Here is a 24,895-nt window from a genome sequence, read left to right on the forward strand (position 1 = left end):
AATATTACGTAATGAGGATAATAAAGGACTTGAACGCTGTGCGCCTCGGCTGCACGTTAGTAACTAATTCCAGTAGGAATGCTTTGCAGTCATTTGTCGCCTGAGATGCATGCGTCCTGCTAAATGGAAATCCTGGACGTTCTCTCATACGCCCCATTATTTGTAATTGAACACCTGATTTCTATCATGCAACAAATTAACATCTGCACTAGCTCTACCTCTTATGCATATGGATACAGTGATTAGAATTTTGCAGATAGACAGATACCAGAAAACAAAAAGACAACATTGTGAAACACTTCCAGCCATAATTTTTGATTACATATTAAGAATCGTTTAATTATCTAACTCCATTTAATTAGCCCCCTCTACTTAGGTCAATTGCTTTTTTTATTAACATGACATGTTAGCAGTTTGTTAATTGGCATGAGATAACATGAGACTTCCTCGTGCTTCCTGTGAGGAGTGCGTGCGTATAAGCCCGGAAAACATAACAAGGGAAACAGAGAAACGTAAATGTACTATTTAGCCACCTTCTAGCATTTGCCAGGACCACTGCCTTGCGCCTTTTGAATTTCTATCATTGTATTATCTAGGATAGGCTTGTTGGCATGAAGGGACTAGGCATTTTCAGATCATGGTTACACATTTAAAATATAAGAGTTTTTTTTTTTTCCTAAACAGTGAAACCTGGTGAAAAGTGAAGAGACAGAGAAATCAATGCTAACTGAAAGCAGATAGACTCGAGAATATAAATATTTAGCCGAGCAATTACTTTTAAAAGGTCTAGTCAATATTAAACCTTAAAATGCCGACTCTCTCCTCCTGGTGCTACGCTGCTCATGCGGTTGTCTCAGGAGCCCAGGCTGGTGTCAGGCTCACTGTGTAGCTCTCCGTAGCTCAGATTGGCCCTCCCCTCCTTACCCTCCCCTCCTTACCCTCCCCTCCTTACCCTCCCCTCCTTACCCTCCCCTCCTTACCCTCCCCTCCTTACCCTCCCCTCCTTACCCTCCCCTCCTCCTCCTCCGGAAAGCTGTGCTCGTGTGCCACCACATACCACTAACCAAACTCTCCTGGTAAGTGTTTTATGTTAAGAGTTATTTTTGCATGTCAGGAAAGATACTGATTTTACCTAGGAATAAGTTTGTGTTTTCTTTCAAAGAATTCTTCTAAAATCTGGCACAAATGGACAACTATTAACTTCAGAAAGTGAGTGATGAGCCATGATACACTGAGCCTCCTTGCGTTCCATCCATTGTTTAAGAGGGGAGCTTTTTCTTTTTCTTTTTTTTTTAACCCTTACATAGTCAACACTATGATAGCATCATAATTTTAGGACTATTTCGTCGCAAAAATAAAGAAACGTAAAATAACGTTTGTTTCTCTGGTATTTATTTTTTTATTCTACTTTATTTCATGGCCCTTGGTCATCTCATGCCAAGCTACCTCAGACCTTAGAAAATTTAAGAGTTAGATGAAATTTGGGGATCAGTTGGCCATGCGTTTATGTTTTATAAATTAAATAATGAGAGCAAAGGTGGTGAAATTTTTTTTAAAAATTTGTGGAGAGCTAGAAGACATTTAATTACTTGTTTTGTACTGCATATATCCTGGGCAAAGCCCTAAGTCCAGCATTATAGTACGTGCAATGATTACTACGCCTAAGCCTGCAAGTGTCTCCATTCCTGTTGGAAATATCCACATCCACTTGGGGGCACTGTGATCAAATTTAAGGGAGGGGAAAAAAAGAAGTAGACAATAAATGTTTGATTTAGTTCAGTTAGAAAAGTTACCTATTGTTCTACCTGTAAATCTAATTATACACTTTTAGATAAACGCCTTTTAAATATATTGAGTAGCTGAGGTTTTTTTAAGTTTCTGATTAGGTATAAATTAAAACAGTGCTCCTCACACTTCGCTCTCCAGAGCTGGAGCCGCAGCGACCCCCTGCAAGCCCTTAGCCATGCCGAGTCTCAGGCCTGTGGGAGTCATAGGTGCCTGGCAGCCTGACTTTCCACAGGCTCTCCTTCAGAGACTGGCTTGGTTACTGACATGGGGTAGTCAACACATTAGAAAAAATTCTGGACATTTTTTTAATGTTTAGCTTACAATATATGCTTGAAATACTGTGCAAAACTGTCTGGTTTCTTAGGAAAGAATCCTCTGTCAGTTTTAATATGTAGACTCTGAAGACACGCTAATTTCCCTGTTCATAGATATACAACTGGATCCAACTGAGCTACAACAGTTACTGGTAATCACCACCCTTCCCCACCCCCACCCACTTCCGAAAATGTGATCAGGTAAATCTTAAGACAAATCCCGTGTTTTCTATCATGTACACGAACCGGCTAGTTACTCCTAGTGACAGGGTCAGAGACATGATCTAGAGGTCATGATAACGCTCCTAGCAGTGTTCCACAGCATCTCTGGACTATATTTACACTTACTAAAAGGCCTGCTATGTGTCTTTGTTAAACTGGTCAGGCAGCTGGGAAACGAATCAGAACCTCTGTTTCCTGTTAGTGGGTTTGGCATTTCCCATCTCTGGCAGCTGTACTAGAACGCTCAGTCTCTGATACGCAGGTAGCTCCCTTGCTCTTCTCACCAGAGTTCATCTAGATTATTGGAAGAGCTCCAAGCATCCAGCATTAGGAGGGAGAACCATCTAGAAGCCTAGACCATGGACCTGGGACTTGACTTCTGCACCCCGTCTTTATACTGCCTCACATTCTTCTTTACGTTTCCTGGGACATCAGATCAGCCTTTTTGCCACCTCTGTCTTTTACTGTGGATTCTCTTTGGGAAAATCAAAGTATAAATTTTCTGTTGGGTTCTTCATAGTGAGAGAAGACGATTGACGCAGTGTGCAAGAGAGTAAGCTTGCTGTATTTCCAGAAGATTCTGAGCTGTTTTGTGTCTTGTGATGCTGTGCGCTTCACTCAAGATGGCTGACTTCAGACAGCAACTGAGGAGACTTCCCTCTTTGTCAAAATATAGTGCTCTGTTGTGGCATTCAAGTGTAAATGATCGTCTTCACAGGTGAACACTGTTTTACATAGAGCCAACCCACCCCGCACAGGGCGCGCAACACGGCAAGGTACAAAGGATGAGGCTGTTCCTGTGAAGACGTTGAGAAATCCTGATCAGACACTGCTTGCTAGGTTCTGCACATAGAGGAGGTGAAAAGTTTGCATGAAGATAAATGCTGGTTTATGGCTAGTAGCCAGAGTCTGTGTGCTCACCTTTAACTATGACGCTAAGGTGACTCTTAAGCAAAAAACACAAGCACAAGCTGGATTATTCTGTGGTAACTAATACTTAGGAGAAGTCGTCAACATTGGCCTCTTAATATTAAAATTAGAAGTTGATTATGAAATAAGACATGTAAAGTACAAAAGTGTATTATGTAAAGCAGTGTTTTAAGAGTTGCGTGTCTATTGAGGTAAGCAGTCAGGGACTGCACTGAGAACATATGAGCACAGCCTGCCGGGGGCGTAGAGGACAGTCGAGATAAATGCCTTCATCGTCTTAATCGCTTTTGTCATCAGAGTTTAACTATCAGGTAAAGTCAGGTTTAATGGAATTCAGATTAAATAAGGTTAACTTCGCTATCACTGGGAGCTTTAAGCAATTGTTTTATGTGTTTATGTGCTGTGCGCCCTCATGTAGGTGCAGACATCGTGTGAGTGAGGCCAGAAAGCGGCAGTCAGGTCCCCTGTAACTAAACTTATGTGCCTCTTGATACTGGTAGCTGAGAGCCAAACTCAGGGTGCCCTGCAAGAACAGTAAGCACTCTGACAGCTGAAATGTGTCTAGTTACTAGCCTTTTGGGGAAAAAAAATCCCTCAAATTTATAATAGTTCCTTATTGCTTCTTTAAAGATTTCATAATTTGATTATGAAGCATAACAATTAAACTTTCCTGGAAGTGTCCCTCATAGGGACCTCCACACTCATTTACCATTACTTTTAATAATATCTCCTGCTTTCTGTTGCTGCTTATGATTGCTAGACCTTCTGTTCTGCTACAGTGCAAATATTAAACTAACTATCACTAGAAACAGTGAGGCCAAGATATATCTTACAGTACCTGGGGAGAGGTGTTCTCCATCACTTCCACAGCAAAGCAAGTAAAAGGGAGAGACCTTCAGTGGGTTGAAGCTCGCCTGGCTTAGTAGACACCAACAGCAGTGTCCGCATTGCGGATTCCATGGCAGTTGTGACATCCCAACACACATCAGACGAAGCGGGACAACAACCGATCAGCAGCTGTCCTGGGCACACAGCTCTGACAGTCTTCAGGAGTGATTGCCCTTCTGCCTTCTATGGGGAGAGCAGAGCACGCTCTTACGGGAAACTACAAGAGCTGGCTAAGCGTGAGGAGGGAGACATTTGCGAGTCATCATCTACCAAGAACCGACTCCTTCTCACTCTCTTTAATTGCTATTAATTAAGAAAACTCTGTGCTTACCATCAGGCTGGCTTAAGTTCTTTTCTGTAATATTATCTTCATCCTCCACAGATTCATGTGATACAGTTCAAATATTTATCCCCACCTTCATGTATAGGGCAGGTCTATTCATATTTGATTTTACAATTAGGATCCAGAACTTTTTTTATTTTTTTAATGTTTATTTTTACGTTTTTGTTTTTCAAGACAGGGTTTCTCTGTGTAGCCTCTGCTGTCCTGGACTCACTTTATAGACCAGGTTGGCCTTGAACTCACAGAGATTCACCTGCCTCTGCTTCTGTGATTGCTGGGAATATAGGCATGCGCCACCATGCCCAGCTCAGAGTACTTTTTAATAAATAAGTGTTTTCCTCACTTTATACCAGCAGCTACACTTGCGTGTGGGTGTTGGCAGTTGGACCTAGCGCCTCTTTCAAGCCAGTGATCGACACACTCAGTCACAACTATACGATTCTCTTTATATCCACTTTAACCTATGACTATGTGGCTCTGTGTCACAGGCATAGGGAGGGGAGCAGGGTGAAAGAGGGAAGGGGAACGGGAAGATACAAGTGAGCGGACAACAGTTGAGATGTAATCTGAATAAATTACTTAAATTTTTAAAAAAGATTTAAAAAGAGGGAAATATTGAGTTATTTGAGCTAATGCACGTTAGTATCCTTAGGAGAAAGTACTGATGCTTAAATGTATAAATCCCTTAAAGTGAAAGCGAGAAAGGCGGATTTTATGCCCAGGTTGTGTTTTGACAGGGATGATTTCAAGGGCATTTTTGGAAACAGTACCTCAGATCCCTTGACAGACTAAGTGAGGCATATGTCCAGTAGATGGCGCAAGCACTCTCTGCAACTAGAGCCTAGCTAATGAGTACAGGCTTGGTGAAAGAAGCACTATTTACAGACTAGAGTCATCAGGACATTTTCTTTTCAAAAATGTAAAACTAAGAGGTTAGCAGAAGGTGAAGTGGCCGCTCATTTTGGACATATCAAGCTCGTCAAGAACACTGCACTGAATTAATACAGAACAGCTTTAACTTGTGGTGGTTTAGGAGAAAGTACAGCTACCACCGAGTCATGGAAATATGTTGGATAGATGTCAATGCTTATTTTTCTTCTTCTCTCTTCACTATCTGGTTTTAATTTTCCATTTCATTTCACATCTATAGACAGAAGTACTATGAGTACAGGTTTGTAGGCACAGAAATCATAAAACATGGCATTATTGAGCATTAGGTCAAAGGAGAAAAATATATATATAAACTTAGTGTGGTAAATTTGAACCTCATTGGACAGAGGCTTTTTGTACAACTTACTTCTAATTCATTCTCCTCAACAAAAATAGAAAATTGAACTTCAAAGTAAAGTTTCAGGCAGTGGTGTATGGAGTTTGTTTGTTTGTTTGTGGTTCGTTGATAAATAGAAAGTAAGGAACTTGGAAACATAAAGATGGTCTTCTGCAGAGATTTCCTTTGTTGAGATTGGACAGGTGGCTCAGTGGGCAAGAGCACTGGCTGCTCCTCTGGAGGACCCCCGTGCCAGTCCGAGCACCCACAACTCTCTATAGCTCCAATCCCTGGGGATGTGGCACCACTGTCTGATCTCTGCAGATACCAGGCACATATGTGACACACAGACATACATTCAGCAAAAATACCCCTACACCTGAAAGAAATATTTTAAGAAATACTTAGTGTAACTTTTAAAAGGCTTAATAAAATAGGGCTGAGAAACAATTGCTTTTCAACTTTGTGTGTGTGTGTGTGTGTGTGTGTGTGTGTGTACAACACACATGAGGAGAACAGAGAACCACATGAGGGCACTGTTTCTCTCCTACTATGTGGGTCCTTGCTTTGAACTCCTGAACTCAGGTTGTGAGGATGGCAGCAGGTGCCCTTGCTTGTTAAGCTGTCTTACCAGCCCAAGCAGACACCTTTGAAAGAGTGCAAGGGGAACAGAACTTATATCTGCCTACCTCTGAGATGAGGACTAGCTGTTATCGCACACAAAGCACAACATTAAAACAACCTACGTATTCTTTACTTTGTCCCTTTTAAAACAACTTCTCATTAGGTAGCCCCGGCTGGCCAGGAAACAGCTATATAGACCAGGGTGGTCTTAATGTCACAGAGATCTGCCTGTCTCTGTCTGCGAAGTGCTAGTGTTAAAGGATTTCACTACCATGCCCATTTTTTTGAGACCAGTATACCTCAGGCTAGCTCATTTAGCCAATTTTTAACTCTTGATCCTTTGGCTTCAGCCTTCCAATTGCTGAGTAAGTGTGACTACCCTAGGCTATCTCTGCTTATTCACCACACAGGAATAATTTTTAGAGTGTCGTGTGTATAGGTGTTTTGCTGGCATACACGCCTGTGTGGCCGTGTGTGCCTGGCGCCTGTGGAAGCCAGGAGAGGGCATCGGATGCCTTGAAACTGGAGTTACAGACTTGGGCGCTTCCTTATGGGTTTTTGAAACTGTGCCTGGGTCCTCTGCAAGAGCAGCTAGTGCTCTTTTTCCCATGAGCCATCTCTTTAGTTCCAGAGTCTAACTATTTTTGTGTCCTATTAGTAACAGTAATACCAATAACAACCATTTGGTTTATTCAGTAGCTTGAAAGGCCTTTCCACATGCAATACTCCACAGTTAACTGGCTTGTGCTACGTCTAGGCCGATATTTCTGTCCCCTTTCTAGCACTGGTGAGAGCAAAAGTCGTGCCAGACAAATAACCACTTGCAGGAGCTTAGACCCAAGAAAACCGTTCTTGACCTCTGTGTGCCTCTCTCCCTTCCCTTCCATGCATGTGAAGCCTCCCGACCCATTTTCACACACTCATCTCTATTTTGCAAAAATGAAAAAGGATTACAAAACAAACAACAAACAAAATAAAACTGCATCGGTTTTGTCTGATGCAAGGCACAAGTTTCTCCATCACTGTGGTACTCCTGCTGGCTTCCTGTTCTCTACTCAGAGCGGGCCACACTTTCCTCCACAGACTTAACCTTCATACCCGGCAGGGTAGCTGCAAAGCCAAAGCGAGCATGACCACAGGGTCCCTTTGTACTCTGCCTGTCCCTGCATGTGTCTCACGGCCCAAAATCTGTTCATGCTCAGTTATGCACAGCATTGGCTGCAACTTGACTTTAGCGAAGAACTCTCAAGTTTTAAGCTCATTTCTAATAGAAATAAGCCATATTTTCAGCAGTGCCTTTATCAGTATTAACAGTTATTTTGTCATGCACCCTACCTGCTGCCTCATTTGTTCAGTACTTGAACAGAAAAGCCCTTTGTTGCTGTCAAATAGATCTCAATGGCTGTATATGTCATTTTTAAAAGCAGGTGGAGGTTAAATGTCTGGTGTCTCCTTGAGGTCTTTAGACATCGAATATACTCCGACTCTGACAGGAAGGTATCTGTGGTGCTTTGGATTGAGGCTGTCTTCATTGGAAGGGGGTTTAGAAGCCCTGGGAGTCCTGACGGTCTCTTTGCCTGTGTTCATAGCATCTTTCCCATACTTTCTTTTTGCTTAGATCTCCTGTGTTAACTTCAATTTTAGAATAGCTTTCTAAAGCTAAGGTCATGAAATTATTCCCAATCGAAGTAAATACCGATTTTGTGGAAAATGCAAAGGCATTATATTTTATTTTCATGTGGGTCATAAATACATTTTACCCAAAGTTCTCTTCTGACACTACTTCTGCCCTATAATTGTTCATAATGCCCAAGCTAGGAATAGCCCCTTAGTAATTCATAGATGCTTACAGAGCATGCGCCACATAATGACCCAGCATGAGGAGGAGTGGTGGCTCAGGTTGGACATAATCCTCGTATGAAAGGAGTTGATCATTTTGTACAAGCAATGGATTTAGAATACATAGAAGCCAGAACTGTGGGGGGAAACATCCTCATAGTCCTCATACAGGAAATAAATATGCCTGGCTTTATTGAGTGTATTTTGCAGGTTAACCTACAAAAAATATATTTGACCCGAAGAGATGAGAATAGGTAGGCATCGGGAAACTGAAACAGTAACTCATCTAAGGTAAATATTGGAAGCTGATAGAATTCTAAGAAGTGTCAGGCTCCTAGAGTAGGAAAGATAACATGCAAACAATTTGAGGAACAGCAAGAACCCAGAGTATTTGAACAAAGGGGTGCTCAGTGTGGAAGGAAGTGATGGGAAGCCACGCGCATCCAAACAGGGGCAGTGTTTACAAGTGGGAGCAACGCTCAGAATGTATGAGGAGCGTGCCAGAGTAGGGTTAACACGAACCCAAGCAACGCTAGGGCTGTGGGCAGCTGATCAAAACCGCTTAAACCCAGGGGAGCGTGGCAGAGATTGGCACACTGAAGCCAGGGTACAATGTCAGGGCTGGAAAACCCACCAGGGTATCTGCTGTTCAGCAACCCCAGGTCTTGAACCAGAACTCCACAGAACTTGGCTGCAGATAGGATTGGCCACAAAGCATAAAAATGAGGAGCATAGTTTAGGTAAAGCAAGGCTGTTCGGAAGGAAAGCTGTGAAACACGCTGAGCCACAGAAGGGGCTTCAAATAAATGACTTTGTAAACTAAGTCATGGAAATAGGAATCAACAGAGTCAGCCTAGGAAATTTCCAGAGCTCTCACGCCATGTCCTTGCTAACTGAGACCAGAAAGCAGTGTTGAAGGACGTTCAGGACTCCTGGATAATACATTTAAAGCAAATCTTTTTCAGATACAAATCTTAATAGATTTCTAGCCAAGTTACAAGTGGGTAAGTGTCTAGTTCACTTTAAGGCAGAATGTAAAAGCTCACTTGTGTACTTGTATTTCTTAGGGCTTATTTATGGTTATTGTCCAACTCATTCCCCATGAGTACGTTAGAGAGCTGGACTCCCACAGTTCGTTCCATGAAAAAGATTCCGAGCTTCTGAGGCCCAGTGCACACTATGGTCTCCTACCATCTTTCTCCGTGTCTCACTAACAGTGTCTGCTGTGGGCTTCTAAAAGTCTTACATTGCAGAGCATGTTTGGTTTCAAATAACTCGGCGTCATGTTCACTTGCCCCCCGAACCTCTTCCTTTCCATAGTGCCTCCAACAGCCTGCTGATCCAGGGCGCCCTCGGTAGGACACGCTGACTCCCAGGCTGTCTTCTCACTGATTTCATTGTCAGAGTATGACTGTGAAAATTGGCATTTTATGTACTATTTTGCTTAAACTTATGACTATAAAGAAGGCAACTCAATATCTCCATTTATTGAAAAAGAAACAACAGAAGCCTAAAAAATGTGATTACCTGATTACCTGTATTGTATATAATGTTCAGCCATATTTGATTATTTTTCTTTATGAGAATATTATGCCCTAAAGAGAAATTATCATCAGTAGTAGTAAATGGAAAATAATTTCTATCAAAGTGTCTGGTATCTGGGAGCCTTTTTGTCATGTGCTGCATAATGTCTTTCCTTCAGAAAGATGCCACGCTGGGCCCCTAGAGACATTCAGATGTTCAGACCCATCACCCTCCTGGGGATGAAGGCATGTTTGCCTGGCTTAGTTGGGGAAGACATACCCTCACGCCTTTAAACTATTTCTGAGACATTCTATAACCAACATGGACATCTCAGTAACTTTTTCTTAGAATAATAACAAAGCAATAGAGCCTCTGGTGATGAAGGAATCACGCCTTTATGAAATATCTATTCTATGACAGAAAATATTAGGACAATACCATATTAATTAACTTCATTTAGACATCCTGTATTATACTTGGTTAATTCTATAATACACTTATTTCAACAGTGCTGTCTATCATTAATACATACAAGTTTGTACTAAATTTTAAGAAAATAAGACATTAATATAATTTTTAAATAGTCACCTTTGAGAGGACATGGACCATTAAAACTGTGCATTTGAATTTTTTTTCTGCTAATTGAGTTCTAAAAGAATGTCATCGACCATTTAGCAAAGATAAGTATTAGCATGCCATCTTCCTTTTAACTTCTCTTATATGAAGACTGATCTGGACCTCCCTCTGGCAAACAAGCTGGCCTCCTCTCCCCAGTCCTCCTGCCTCCTGCCTGACAGGGTTACACGTAAGGGCCACCACGTTTGCCTACAAACTATCTCCTTAGAGAAAGACTTCTCCAGGCAATTTGACTTAGACTGTTTGTCTTGTTGTTTAGATGTGAAAAATACCTTTCTTGAAAATGGTGGTGCCATCTGAGGTTTATCTAGAAGAAGGTAAAAATTCATGAAAAGAAGAGAAATGGCCTTGTACTATTGATTCTACACAGAGAAAACCAGGGGGACCGTCCATCCCTCTTGTCTGTCATTGTGCCTTCTGTTTACATGTCATGGACGCTAAACTTTTTGCTCAACATTAGGAGTTACAGGTTTCCTCAGCCCTAACTGCTGTCCAGCTGTCAGGGACATTTGTTTGGTGAAGACCCTTTATTTTGTACTCTTTCCTGTTCAAATACAGAAAGTATTGAAAAAAAAAAAAACTAGAATGTATTTACTTCTAGATTTCCTAATGATCAGATCACAGTGTTGTCTTGATTCAGTTTCTTTTCTCATCCTCAGCTGAAAACAAAACCGAGAGAGAGAGAGAGAGAGAGAGAGAGAGAGAGAGAGAGAGAGAGAGAGAGAGAAAGGAGAGAAAGGCAGGCTTAATCTCGTGGCGTTAAATAAGAGCAAGAGTGCAGTGCGAGGAAGAGTCCCTTTATGCAAGAGGGGACAGTGCGGTGAGTGCGCGGTGACGACTGCAAGTGCCTGAGGGCGTTTTGGTCCCCGTTGGTTTTCACATCGAATGCAATGGTGCCCACAGATAGCCTGTATTGTTGTCAGTTAAATGGGATCATGAGTGTCTGAAAGGTGTTTGAGAATGAACCGAAAATCATTTTCACAAGTGGATGATTACTTCTGCCACATGTTAACCGAGCTCCATCAGAGCGGCCCAGCTTTTTGAGCCTGCATTAATTGCTCTTTCAACCTTGACTGAGGTTTCTCTTTAAGAAAGCCCTTTCTAGGACTCAACTACTCTATATATTGATTTTTTTCTTTCTGTATTTTTCCTTGAAAAAATGAAGCCTTGTAGAAGAAAAGCCTTTATTATTCAACATGTAGATTGATTGTCCTATTTCTTTGAATAGGAAGCTGGACTCATAAGTGATCTGCCCAAAGTAATAGTGCTTTTCTCCCCCCAAGAACTGAGTAATTCTCATCTTCTGTATACAATTATGTTTTTCAAATATTCATTAGTGATGATTTTTCCTCACAAAGTAAAACCATGAACTCTCACAGCATGGACTCTATGCAGATAAATTGTCATATTCTCCTTCCCATTAGAACTGTGTGCCACCATTCTAATTGAAACTAAACTACAACATTTAGAAATATGTTTGGAGATTTCCTCTTTGTTGAAAGCATTCTTTAAACAATCTTCAAGTTAGAAAGATTTTATGAAGTGTTTTTAAAGTGGTTGGTTAAATGAGACCTTTCTCTTCTATCTCAAACCTGGTGTGTACGGTATTCGCTGCACCCTCACTATTACTGGGAAAACACACAGCTCATGTGCATTGTGCGAAAGGATGAGTTAAATCTCAGTTCTTAAGAGTGATAAGGAAATGAGTTATTCAGATTTCATTAACTTTTTTGATTATATGTATATCAGCACGAAATATATTGTATTTATAGAAAATGCCTAATTTATTAGTAAAATGTATTTCTAAGCGTATTGTCTTAAAGGAAGATAATTCACAGAATGTTGAATTTTAATTTATCTTTTTAAGTAGATAGTCAAAGGATATTGCACAAAACAGCATTTTAAATACTTTTCTAACTGTCAGTGATGACAGAAAATAAAGTAAGCTTAGCAGTTACTCCCATCATTGTCTTGTTTAAAGCTTTTTTTAAACTGAACTTCATGTTATTGTGTAAATCTGTTATATCAGTTTATTGATACTAGAATAATACACGTAATGATTGCCATATGTCTAAAGACAGTTTTTTTCCTGTTGCCCTTGGACATTCTGAGGGATTTGGTAAAGACTGTAAACTTTGAGAAGCAGCCATGGCACAGCGTTCATATTTCACCTGCTGTATTAACAGATGACTATTTAAAACAACATTGCTTCCAAAGTGCTTGTGCATTATTTAATGAGATACTCCAAGGACCAGATGAAACTGTTGATTTTTCTTTAAGGCTAAAAATATGCTGTATACCTTATGGGTAGAAGTTATTGTATCTTGATCTTGACAATGAGAGAGAGAGAGAGAGAGAGAGAGAGAGAGAGAGAGAGAGAGAGAGAGAGAGAGATGAAGTGGGCAAATACCATTATCATTTCCTTTTCTTTTTAAACTTTCCTGTAGCAGAATATTTTTTAAAATTTGGATGCTGGCATTCTATGTCTCATGGGGTGATTGAATACACAAAAGTAAACATCATAGGCCAGGAAACATTAGGATTACTTTAGCTGCCTTCTGCATTGCCTCTTGACAGTGGTTCATGTTTCTGTTGGGGGGAGAATCATGCTTTCCATGAGAAACCTCCCTCACTGAGGTAGTGGGACTAAGCTCTGCTTGCTGAGCCTGCCTTATGAAACCGAAGGCTCCCAGGCTGTATGCCCCTGTGTCTCACCCCAGTGTGGAGCTGCTGGTTTCTTTGCTACCTAATCCAGTGTAACACGAGAAGGTTTTAAAGTTAAGCAGACTATTTTTTATTCAAAGAGAGCAACTTCTGAATACTTCAGTTAGGTGTATTGATGAAAGCAAATACCTTTAAATAGTATCTGAACAGTCATTTTCAAGTAACCCATTGTACTCTAGTTACAAGAGTACTGTGGTGGCCTGGAAACATTTCAATGGAAAAAGCTGTGTGTGTGGTATTAGCTCTGGCAGTGTGTAAGAAGATGAACAACAGAGCATCTCCTTTCAACCGTCTTAAATAATTCTTGGAACCCTTTTCCTAAGGCCATATGCTGAGGGAAGGAGAGCATGAAGCATGACCATGAAAACTCCTTTAATTTCTATTTTGTTGAAATATGTTGAAATTTTTTTAATTTTTTTTATTTAAAACTGAATTCCACAGCTATTGAAAATGAGTAACCTGAGCCACTAAAATAAATAAATAAATAAATAATAAATTGCGTTTATTTTTTAAGTAAAGTAGAAGAATCCACAGTGCCCACCAGAAAACACGTATGTCATGCTAAGTGGCACTTATTTTTTGAGCAGCATTGTAATTCACCACCAAGATCAAAGAGTATATTCCCATTTTGACAAGTATTTTTGGCAGGTCTGATTTTTTATACTCTTAAAATACAACTTTATTATTGAGTTTGGAAGCCAGTGATGGCTGGGCAAGTTTCAAAACGCTAAGGAAGACTCCAGCCTCAGAGACAACCCAGGACACATCCTCAGTGCGCTGTGCAAGTTCTGTCCTTCAGAGTGAGCAACAGTTCTGCTGGTACCCTTGCACCTTGCTTCTTAACGCAACAAGACACCCCCTTATTCAGAATTCCGATGACAAGAGGAAATGTAAGCTTGATTTTTCAAATATCCTACTGTTTTAAAATACAAACAACGGTAAAATAGTTTTCAAGGAGCTAATTAAGGATATTGTCATCCATTGCATATGAAGTAGTTACACTTCTCAGCCAAATTTTTGTTGAACAGTGTTAGGAGTTATAATTGATGTTTCTAGTAGTGAACCCAAGATGCCCTGAGGCCTTTTCATAATCACTAAAGAAATACCAAATTATCTTTTATCATCATCTGAAGTCAAGTCATTTATTGTGTGCAAAGTCCCTAGAGATTAGTATAGATATGTTATAGTCTCTCTGGAGAGGATAACCCATTGTTCAGTAACTAAGGACTAGCTCATCATTAATATGTATGTCATCACACATACTGCCTATTAAAACAATTTCAGAGTAAGTTTTCCATATTTTCCAAAAATTAAAAAAAATCGTTTGGGATTTAGATACCATAACAGAAATAATGTGCAACTTCACATTAAACATTTGGGGGGAAAATGAGTAAGTGGCAGGACAGTGACTCCGCAGCCACCCTAGGCCTTCAGATGGCTTGAGAGAAGATGTGGTGACTTCTCTTTTCTGATCCGTAGATTGCCTAGGGCTTATATCATCCTAATTTACGCTCCTTTTCCTCACTCCTCCATACTCCACAACTTTTCCAAGTAATTCCAGCTCCCGTCTGTAATGAGTGTAGGCACTTCTGAATTTTAAACATCACAAGGGCCTTGAAAACTGAAGACCTGGTTTGGCTGGGAGTCCCCCCACCCCTGTGCTGTCAGAGCGCTCATACGAATCTACATGCGGTGACCAGGGCTCCTGTATCTCCCTAGTCACTTGCGTGTGACCCTTCTGCCCAGCGCTCTGCACCGTGAGAGGATTTGAGAGAGCTGGGAAGCAGGCTGCGGTCACAGGCAGGGCTTATTCTCCGTGCCCTCGGTGCCAGCTCCTGAGCTGCTGTTAACTACGCATCCTGCTAGTGCCCTGTGATACAGAGCATCTATCATGGCCACAGCGGCAAGTGCCGTGGGTCACTGTTGTTAACCCTGTAACAGGAATGCGGGTGTGTGCATTTCAGGAGAGGGAAATTACATAGAAAAGACAGAAAGAGCAGCTGAACACCTATCACCACAACCACGGAAGAGAAATTAGAGGCTAAAAGGAAGGGCGTTTAGGAGACCTTGGGAGGAAACCGCGAGCAGGTGAGAACAGGAATAGTAGCCGCCATCCGCACCAGGCCCTAAATGAGTCCACGTTACATCCACAAACACATGAAATGTTCTCAGCTACATCATGACTGTCAGGGCAAACGCACTACAATTACCAGATGTGCCTGAAAACAAACGAATAATTGATTGCTCTTTCTGAGTGATACTTCCAATGCAAGGGCCCAGTTGTTTTTTAACTTTAGTAGCTCCTTTGTTATTTATCCTAATTCTAATATTACAGAAAACAGAATAATAAAGAAACTTGTCTGCCATAATTTTGTTCCTCAGGTAATATGGTCATTAATAATTAGAATATTCATTTCATGTTTGTTTTTTGAAATTCTACATCACCAAGTATGGGTATAATATTAAATCCTCACTCTTTTCATATAAAATTATATACAAAAATTTTTATTACTTTTATTAACTTTAGTTATAATTTTAGTGGCAAAAGATTATTTTCCCCATGATTATGCCATGCTAGCATTTAGCAAATGTGTCCCTTACCCTTGAGCATTTGCCACCAATTTCTGTAATAAAAATGGCACTATGCCATGTGTCCTTGTAAGCATATATTTTTATGTGTGAATCTAAAAGTTAGGCATGTCTACATTTCGTCATGCTATTTCTCAGGAGAAGGGCTTTTTGCTATACTTCCACTGGTAACGAAGACAGTGTCCACTCATTCACAACATCTTCATGAGCATGCCACACTGGTATATTTTTAAGAAAGAAAAAATGTTTTCTTTGTTTTATAAAAGGAGGGTCACAAGACATAAGCTAAAATTTCACCTTTAAACTTTCAAATAAACTCTAAGATGTGACATTCTTTATTACTTAGGATTGTACACAGATTAAGTTCAATTTGAATAACCTTTATGCTGGTAAGCTACTTTTATTTTTTTCCTCACTTATTCATTTATTCACTTTACATCGGATCATTGCCCGCACCTTCCTCTCCTCCCAGCCTCCTCATTCCCACCCTCTTCCCCTACCTCCCTCTCCTACTCCTCAGAAAAGGGGACCCTCCCCCACAAACCCACCTAAGCACACAAAGTCATATCAGGACTGAGTGCACCTTTTCCCCTGTGCCCTGGCAAGGCAGCCCCGCCAGGGGGACGTGATCAAAAAGCAGGCAACAGAGCCCATGTCAGAGACAGCCCACTCCCCTTACTAGAGCACCCACGTGATGTAACCCATCAGCTACATCTTTGTAGGGGGCCTTGGTCCAGTCTATGTATGGTCTTTGCTTGGTGTCTCACTCTCCATAAGCCCCTCTGGGCCCTGATTAGTTGGCTTTGTTGGTTTTCTTGTGAATCTCCTGTCCTCTCCCTTCTGTCTACACACACATACACACACACGCGCACACACACACACACACACACACACACTCTTCCACAAGGTTCCCTGTGTTCTGCCCAATGTTTGACTGTGAGTCTCAGCAGGTCCACTACTGGATGGAGCCTCTCAGAGGACAGCTAGGCTGGACTCCCGTCTGCAAGCATAGCAGAGTTTCATTAGCAGTGTCAGAGGCTGGCTGTCTCCCGTGGGGTGGGTCTCGGGTTCCCTCAATCTCTTCTCTCTCTTTATCCCTCCACATCTTGTAGGAAGGGTAAATTTTGGGTTGAAGTTTTGTGGGTGGGTTGGTGTTCCCCTCCCTCCACTAGGAGTCCTATCTGGTTAGAGGGTGTCCTCTTCAGTCTTCGTGGCCCCTGCTACTAGGAGTCTCAGCTAGAGTCACCCTCATATTTTCCCAGGAACCGACTCTGTTGTAGGCCTCCAGCTTGTCTTGGAGTTGTCCCACGGTTTCTCTTTCCTCTGCAGGTCCTCTGTCCTCCTGCCCTCACTCTCCCCAGGTCTGATCTCCACCCACATTTCGTTCTGTGCCCCATCTCCTACCCTGTTCTGTCTCTTCAGTTGCTTCTGCTGTCTATTCTGTTTCCTGTTCTGAGTGAGATTTAAGCATCCTCCCTTGAGCCCTACTTGTTAATTACCTTCTTTGGGTCTGGTGGATTGTAGCATAATTATCCTGTACTGTATGGCTAATATCCATTTACAAGTGAGTATGTACCATGCCTGTCTTTCTGGGTTTGGGTTACTGCACTCAGAATATTTTCTAACTCCATCCATTTGCCTGCAAATTGTATGATGTCTTTTTAATAGCTGAATAGTATTCCATTGTGTACATGTACACATTTTCTTTATCCATTCTTCAGTTGAGGGATATCTAGGTTGTGTCTAGTTTCTGAATATTATGAATAAAGCTGTTATGAACAGAGTTGAGCAAGTTTCCTAATGGTATGGCGGAGCATCTTTTGGACATATGCCGAGGAATGGTATAAGTGGGTCTTGACATAGAACTATTCCCAATGTTCTGAAAAACTGCCAACCTGAATTCCAAAGTGGTTGTACAGATTAGCACTCCCACCAGCAATGGAGGAGTGTTCTCCTTTCTCCACATCCTTGCCAGCATGAGCTGTCACTTGAGTTTTGGATCTTAGCCATTCTGAGGGGTGTAAGATGGAATTTCAGAGTCATTTTGATTTGCATTTCCCTGATGGCTAAGGATGCTGAGCATTTCTAAGTTTCTACTTTGAAACTAAAATTGTGATTACGATTTGAAAAAAATTAATTTTAATATAATACCTGGCTGGGCAGTGGTGTTGGACACCTTTAATCCCAGTGCTTATGAGGCAGAGGCAGGCAGAGCTCTGTGAGTTCAAGGCCAGCCTAATCTACAAAATGAGCTCAGGACAGCCAAGCCTACACAGAAAAAGCCCTGTCTTGAAAAACAAAGAAAGAAAGAAAAAAACAAACAAACAAACAAACAAAGCAAAAGTGAAAAAAAAATCCTGCATTTACACTGTCGTTGCATGATGTGTTTTCATAATAATTCACCACCATGAGCTAACTAGTTTTTTTATTTCTTCCTTTTATACATGGATACTTCAACATATCCTTTGTATATTAATTAAGAACATAACTTATGTCCTCAGGGCTGGGCTGATAGTCCAGTAGGTAAAGTGGCTAGAACACATGTAAAAACATTGAGCATGATTTCACATTATTTAAATCCCAGGAATGAGAAGACAGAGACAGGTAGATGCCCAGGGCTTACTGGCCAGCCAGCCTTGCTTCCTCAGCAAGCTTCAGGCCAGTGAGAGACCCTGGGTGCAAGAAACAAGAAGGAATAGCACCCAAGGACCAACCTCCGCGGTTCATCTCTGGACTCCACATGAATACGCTCACACAAGAAGATGTGCATGTACTTCCACACACATGTGCACACATACAACAAGGGAGTTCTATTCAAATGAGTGACCAGGTTAATCCTTTCAGTTTAGATTACAGAGATCATGCAAAGGTGAAGGGCATAGCTGAAATAAGGCTAAACTAAAAAATGTTGCCTTTGTTACTAGCTGAGTTTCGTCATGAAAAAAAAATGTTCAGTGGAGAGCTTCCATAAGCCACATAAATCTCAAAATGACAGAGCTGGCAGGGAACTTGGAAATCAGGACACCTAGTGTTGTCCTCTAGTAGACAAAGAAAAGGAAATGGATATTGATGCGGACATATCGCAAGGTCACCCAGCTGGACAGTCACCTTTTACCCTGGGTTCTTGGCTCTGTGTCCACCTGCCTCTCAGGCCACACTCAGGAGCCCCAGCTATCATCTGAGCACTCAGCAAAGAACTCAGGACAAGGTCCTTCCCTCAGAGCCCCTGTAGCTCCTAAGAAACATGTGTGAAAATAAAATTCCAACTGGTTCCTTGATTATCCTTTCTAACTCCTACTTCGTTCAATTTGTAGTAAGGACTGACAAATTGTAAGCCACATAAATCAATTCCCTTTCAGGAATCGAGAAACAGCAAAGTCATCTTGTAACACAGAAGCTGCATGTTGTCTCTGATTTCAAATAAACTAAACTTTGCCTTTAGCAGGCTGTTCTCATAAATACCTGTGGAAGACATACGGCAACGGGGAACTGCACCGTTATTTATGTACTCTTTTGCTTGCGTTTCTTCCCAGATACCTGTATGCCCTTGGACAGAAGGTTTGGAAAAGGTGGAAAAAGCGTTACTTTGTTCTCGTTCAGGTCAGTCATATATTTTCCTGTTAAGTAATTGTTCTCTGACAGTGACTCGCACAGTGTTATTTGTTTGTGTCATATTTCTTTCTAATAATTCCTGAATTAGAAGTTGAAAGTGAGAAAGATTTTAAATAATCCATCTGAAAGTAATGAAGTAGTGAATTAATTATGTGCCAGCACAAATAACATTTTTTTTTGTATTAAACAACAACCCAAGCAACTTATAATCAAACGACTGACATTCTGTGCTTCTGTACGTTCCTTTATTGTCTGGTATACTAGAATACAGCCATTTTCCTTTGTTGGCCTCCGTGTTCAAATAGTTGTAGTATCAAATTCAACAGTCATTGCAAAGTGCCACTGTGAAGTAAGTGTGGAAGAGGCTAATAATAATAATAATAATAATAATAATAATAATAATAATAATAATATAGAAATTGCATTAGCGGTCAAGGCTTTTTAAAAGGATCTAAAGGATGCTAAGACAACCCCTTGAAAACTTTACCTGCAGCATCCAAATAGTGTGCAAATAAGCTATGGTCCACTCACTCCCCCACTTTAAATGAATAAGTCATGTCTGTTACGTGGTAATATAAATGTGCTTTTAAATCAAATTGTTCACTCTTTTTGTCAGTGATTGGATTCTGAATATAGATTATTGGAATATGTGCTCATCTGACCTTTTAAAATCATAAGCGACCTTTGGTCACAGAACATAATCATTAAGCTCCAGTTACATTAAAGCATAGATTTTAAAATAGACGTTTCATTCCAGGATAAACTCAAACTATTTCGTTCTCAGTGGAAATATATGAAAAGAGAGTGAGTCACTCTTGGACTCCTAACACAGAATAGCCTGTAAAATCTCATTGATTCCTGCCGCCCATTAGGCAAGCTTAACTGGGCCAGATCAGAATGATGTGAGGAAATTCCAGTGGAGGAAAATTCTCATTTGCTGATTTCCAGAGAGGTAGTCATCCTCTAGTTGCTAGAAAAAATTAGTTTATTGATGCCCTGTAGTAGCATGTTATCTTTATGAAAAGCGTTAAAATTCAGTCAAAAGCAGTTGTAGCTGCGGCAGATCACCAGTCTATTTTATTCCTGGCTAAAGTGTAAACACTTCTTGCATGTGTGGCTTAGAGTAATACTAAAATGTGTGCATGTGTGTGTGCATATGTGTATACAGAGCACACACACACACACGCATGCACTCACACACTCATGCACGTGTACATTTGGTCTAAAGTGTACATCGTCGCTTTGAGTAGCGTTCTCTGCTTCCATTTCTCAGCGCTCCATCCTCCCAGACTATGCCTGTTAAATATCTTCTACAGTTTTCCAGTTGTGCCTTTACACGGGCACAAACATGTAAATATATCTATGAAGAATTTCTAATATAAATTCTTCTGTATGTTCTAATTGTATTTTTATTATAGATATCTCATCCGCGTCTAGCTGCACAGGTTTATCCTTGTGATTTACCTTTGCCGCATCCTTTGGAAGCATCCTCCTGACTTCTCAGGGAAACAAAGCTCCCCTTTCAGCTGTGCTTCATAGATTTAGATAGAATCTCGTGTAATTCCGTAATCGCAATAGGTGATGTGGGGGTTAGACTACTTTTGAGCAAACAAAGCTAGCTCTCAGAGTTTCACTGGTGGAAATACATGTGAAAAATATGAAAATGTGTTTTAAAGAATGGGCAGATAGCATTTGCTACTCTGAGGACGTCTAAAAGTTTCCAGTGTATTTCTTGGTTCAATATGATGATTTAGCTTCTAGAAACCGGCTTTGAAAAGTTAAACGCTGACCTCGTGCTTTGTACCCTGGGAAGGCTTAACATGATGGTTATTACCTAGCTTGTTTTCTTGTGAGTGGTCACACGAATCAGCAATTTTAATAAGAACCTATATGCTTTCATTATCATTTATTAGAGCTTATAACTAGAACGAATTAGGATATTTCAGATTCATAAAGTGATTTGTTCTTGAGGGGCATCAGATGTAGAACTAAGTTTTCCAGATAACCAAAACGCATGTTTTATTTTAAAAGAAAAAAACCAATTTGCATCAAAGTAGTTACCTGCTCCTTAATTTAAATTTAAGAAAAATTCTACCAAACTTGAATTCATTTGAATTGATTATACTTGTTATATATCATAGATAGATGATAGATAGACAGACAGACAGACAGAAACAAACACACACACACAGAGGGAGAATTCTATGCTTAAATGTGTTGAAATATATATGCCAGTGCTCTGACAACTTTTTGAAGTTTCAAACACAATTGAATCTTCCTTCCAATCCCAAATGTAATGGGAAGGCAAATTGAATGCGCTCACTTCAAAATCAAGATGGATATGTATGAAGATTCAGTGAGAAAGACCCATCGGGAGGAGCTGGGTGGTTTTTATTAGTGTTTTTAAAGACATTTTTCGTTCTCTCTGCACACAGCTTGTAGGTCCATACCTGCAGGCTGCATTATTGAAAGGTGAAGGAGTCATTTTTCCTAGGGAGGACAGTGTACCCCGCTGTGTCTGCTGCCGCCATCGGCTGGTGATAATGTGAATCTCATCACCACGTGTGAGTGTGGATTACGGGAGTGATATAGCTGGAAACCCGGCCGTCAGCCCAAGGATGTGTACTCATAAAAATTGATTGAGAGTTAGGTTTGGCCAGCTGCAAAGTCATTGTTCCAAGTGAACACTTGAGCAGCCACTGAGGTGAAAAGACTCTTCTAAGACTCATATAAACATGAAAATCGGAGGCAAAAATGTCGATTTAAATTAGAGTCAAAAAATCAAAAAGCAAATTACTTGTTAATATCGGGTATTTGTCTAGCTTCCTACATAGGATGCGTTCCCACTTATAGTCTAACCCTGATATATTTACAGTAATAAATCTATTTTAGTAACTGTCTAAGAGACTGCATTTTTAAATTGAAGGTAAGTTTTTGTTCAAGATAAATTAAAAGCACAATTACAAGGAATGTAGTTTAAATATTGCCAAAATTAAATTTTCTTATACGTTTTTCTTATGTTTCCCTGTTATTGGAGTATTTATTAGATTTAGGAAAACGTGATTGATATAAACTATTTATGATATTATATATTGTGGTTCATGTTCTAATAAGAATTGGATATCTTTGAAATAGCTTTTCTTCAGGTAATCAATGTCTGGATATACTTCATCTTTGATTTGAAACAATTTTTTTATTTAACTTAAGTGTAATTTTTCCTCTTACAGTTTTCTAGCATCTACTCAAATAGCTGAGTATACCACACATTTTATATTTCTGTGATAAGTCCATATTCTCCTGAGCTACTTAAGTATTAACCCATAATTTATGTGTTTAATCGCATCGCTATTAAGTGATTTTGCTGAAAGCACTTTTAATGCATGGTCTTATTTGCTCTTCAGAATAAGCCCACCAGGGTAGGTACTGTTCCCACATCCCCACCCCCCACCGTACAGATAACGTAAAGAGTATACAGGAGTGTTATGCACTGTTCTGAGGATTAGCCTAGTGTAAGAGGCAGTCACGCAGATCCTGTTCTGTTAGACAGCAGAGGCAAAGCTCATGTTTCCTGTTCTGTATGGCTACGCTTTAGTTAGCGCGTACAACCACAGTTCACCTATCTTAAACAACCACTGGGGACCATCAGTGCCATAAGGCACAAAGCCACATTAGAGGGGTAACCCTCGAGTGGTGACCTGAAGAGCCCTGGGCTTAGGAAAAGGACTGACTGTGTGACATCCCCGGGAACTGAAGTCGGCATCTGCGTTGTGTTGTTGGCCCTGTATCAAGTGTTCGCTGCTCGTTGTCGACGTGTCAGCATCATGACTTGAAGTTGCTGCAAACAACAGCAGGCTATCAAGACATAATGCTAATTATACCTCAGCCGTGTTGGCACAGGGTGTAGACAGGCAGCGATCGGAACATGCCGCAATCACAGGAGAGGCTCTGTTTCTCAGGAAGATGCTGTCGGGATGAGCCTGAGAAGTGGCCGTCTTTGCCTGAGGAGTTTTGAAGGACCTCCGGCCGCTGACTCCTCACAGGCGTTTGGGACACTCGTGCATGAAGAACGTGAAGGTGGTTACCGTGTGCGGGTTTCGTCCAGGGAAACAGCTGTTTGCTTGTGCAGCAAGATAGTTTAAAGTGATAAAGGAATGGCTGTCACATCAACACAGATCAGAATGGTTGCCCTGTTGCTGTCTAAGTCGGGCATGCTCAGTATACCAAGGCATGGTTTTTGGTGGTAGAAAATGAAAGACCCCACCAGTACCCCCTACATAGCACCTACTCTGTTCTCCTGCACAGGGACCAGCAGGTCGCGCTTGCTGGTAGGATGCCCTCAGATCACATAGGCAAGCATCCATCCAGTAAACAGAGTCAAGGGTTCCTTCATTCTCTTTTTCCAATGGAACAATAACCATGTCAACAGATAAAAATTGCTTAAAAATTTGTTTTTGACTGCAAACAATGATAAAGTAAGAAATATATAATTCTTGTGTATTAATTTTTGTGTATATGTAAAAATGATCCTCTAAAGATGAAATTTCTGTGTCTGAGGGCCCAGATATTTATAATGCCAAATAAGACTATAAATGTTTAAAAACCTCATGAACTCATGAGTTCTCCAGATGTTGCCTTTTGGGTTTGTTAGTTTGTAATTTTTTTTCTTTACAGTAAAACACTCTGTTAACACTGTGTTATTTTGTCTTAATCTCTCAAAACATACTTCTTCATTAATGAAGAAAATGTGGAAAAAACGTTTATTATGGAGTGTATTCAGATCAAAGTATCAGAGTAAAAATTTTGGTTTTTTTAAAGCTAATTTTCATATTTGATAATTAGGACTTTTTAATAGAATATCTGTAACATCACTTATGGTGGCCATAAGAGTTTGTATGATTTACCTTAAAATGTTAGCAGTGCACTTAACCTTGACAATTGCTATAACGTATGCTAATGTGAGTATTTACCTACCTCTCCAAAGCTAAAATTTGCAAGAGAGACTGACCAGATAAAGTGAGAGAGGGCTGAGGCAGTAAGGAAGACCCTACCTGCGTGAGGCACTGACCCACAGTGCACGTGCTCCTTTACCTTCGCCTTCTCTTCATAAAGAAAAAAGAAAACCAATTGCTCGTTGTTATTTGCAAGCTCAGATCCAGGCCGGGTCTGACGTTTCTTGTTTGTGCTTCTCATAGCTTGCACAGGGTCAGCGGACTTGGGAATAAGATCACCTTTTGTCCTGCAGGCCATCCAGTAGGTTTCTAAACCACTTGACAACCCCGCACAGTGAAACACTTTGTATGCAAATGTCACCGTGTATAAGTATTCAGATACATCTGCCTCTTCAAACATTCATGAAAGCAATAGTTTGCCTGACACATAGTAGGGACTCAGTAAATACTTGTTGAATAAGTATCTTCCCCTCTGTTTTGAGATCTTTCTTAAACATTTATGTGAAACACATTGGTTACCTAGAGCATACATAAACCAAAACCCAGGGACCGTCTCTGAGCCCTCCCTTATCAATCGTAAAGTATTGCTCCTTCTGTTATCAAAACTAGTGTTCCATTTATATCCATCTGTTCTGCTACCAAACTA

At 40.6% G+C, this 24,895-nt stretch overlaps 1 protein-coding gene across 23 annotated transcripts in view; it reads left to right on the top strand.

The window, feature by feature from the left end:
- The window catches only part of CADPS2 (calcium dependent secretion activator 2), a 506,252-nt gene that overhangs the window by 313,405 nt on the left and 167,952 nt on the right, over nucleotides 1-24,895 (top strand). For all 23 annotated transcript variants that reach the window (XM_084784337.1, XM_084784356.1, XM_084784338.1 and 20 more), the window contains exon 9: nucleotides 19,222-19,288. In XM_084784337.1, coding sequence (XP_084640463.1) covers nucleotides 19,222-19,288 — 67 coding nt within the window. The remainder of the gene's footprint in view (nucleotides 1-19,221; nucleotides 19,289-24,895) is intronic.

Source organism: Acomys minous, assembly GCF_964271855.1.
Source record: "Acomys minous genome assembly, chromosome: 6".
NCBI lineage: Eukaryota > Metazoa > Chordata > Mammalia > Rodentia > Muridae > Acomys > Acomys minous.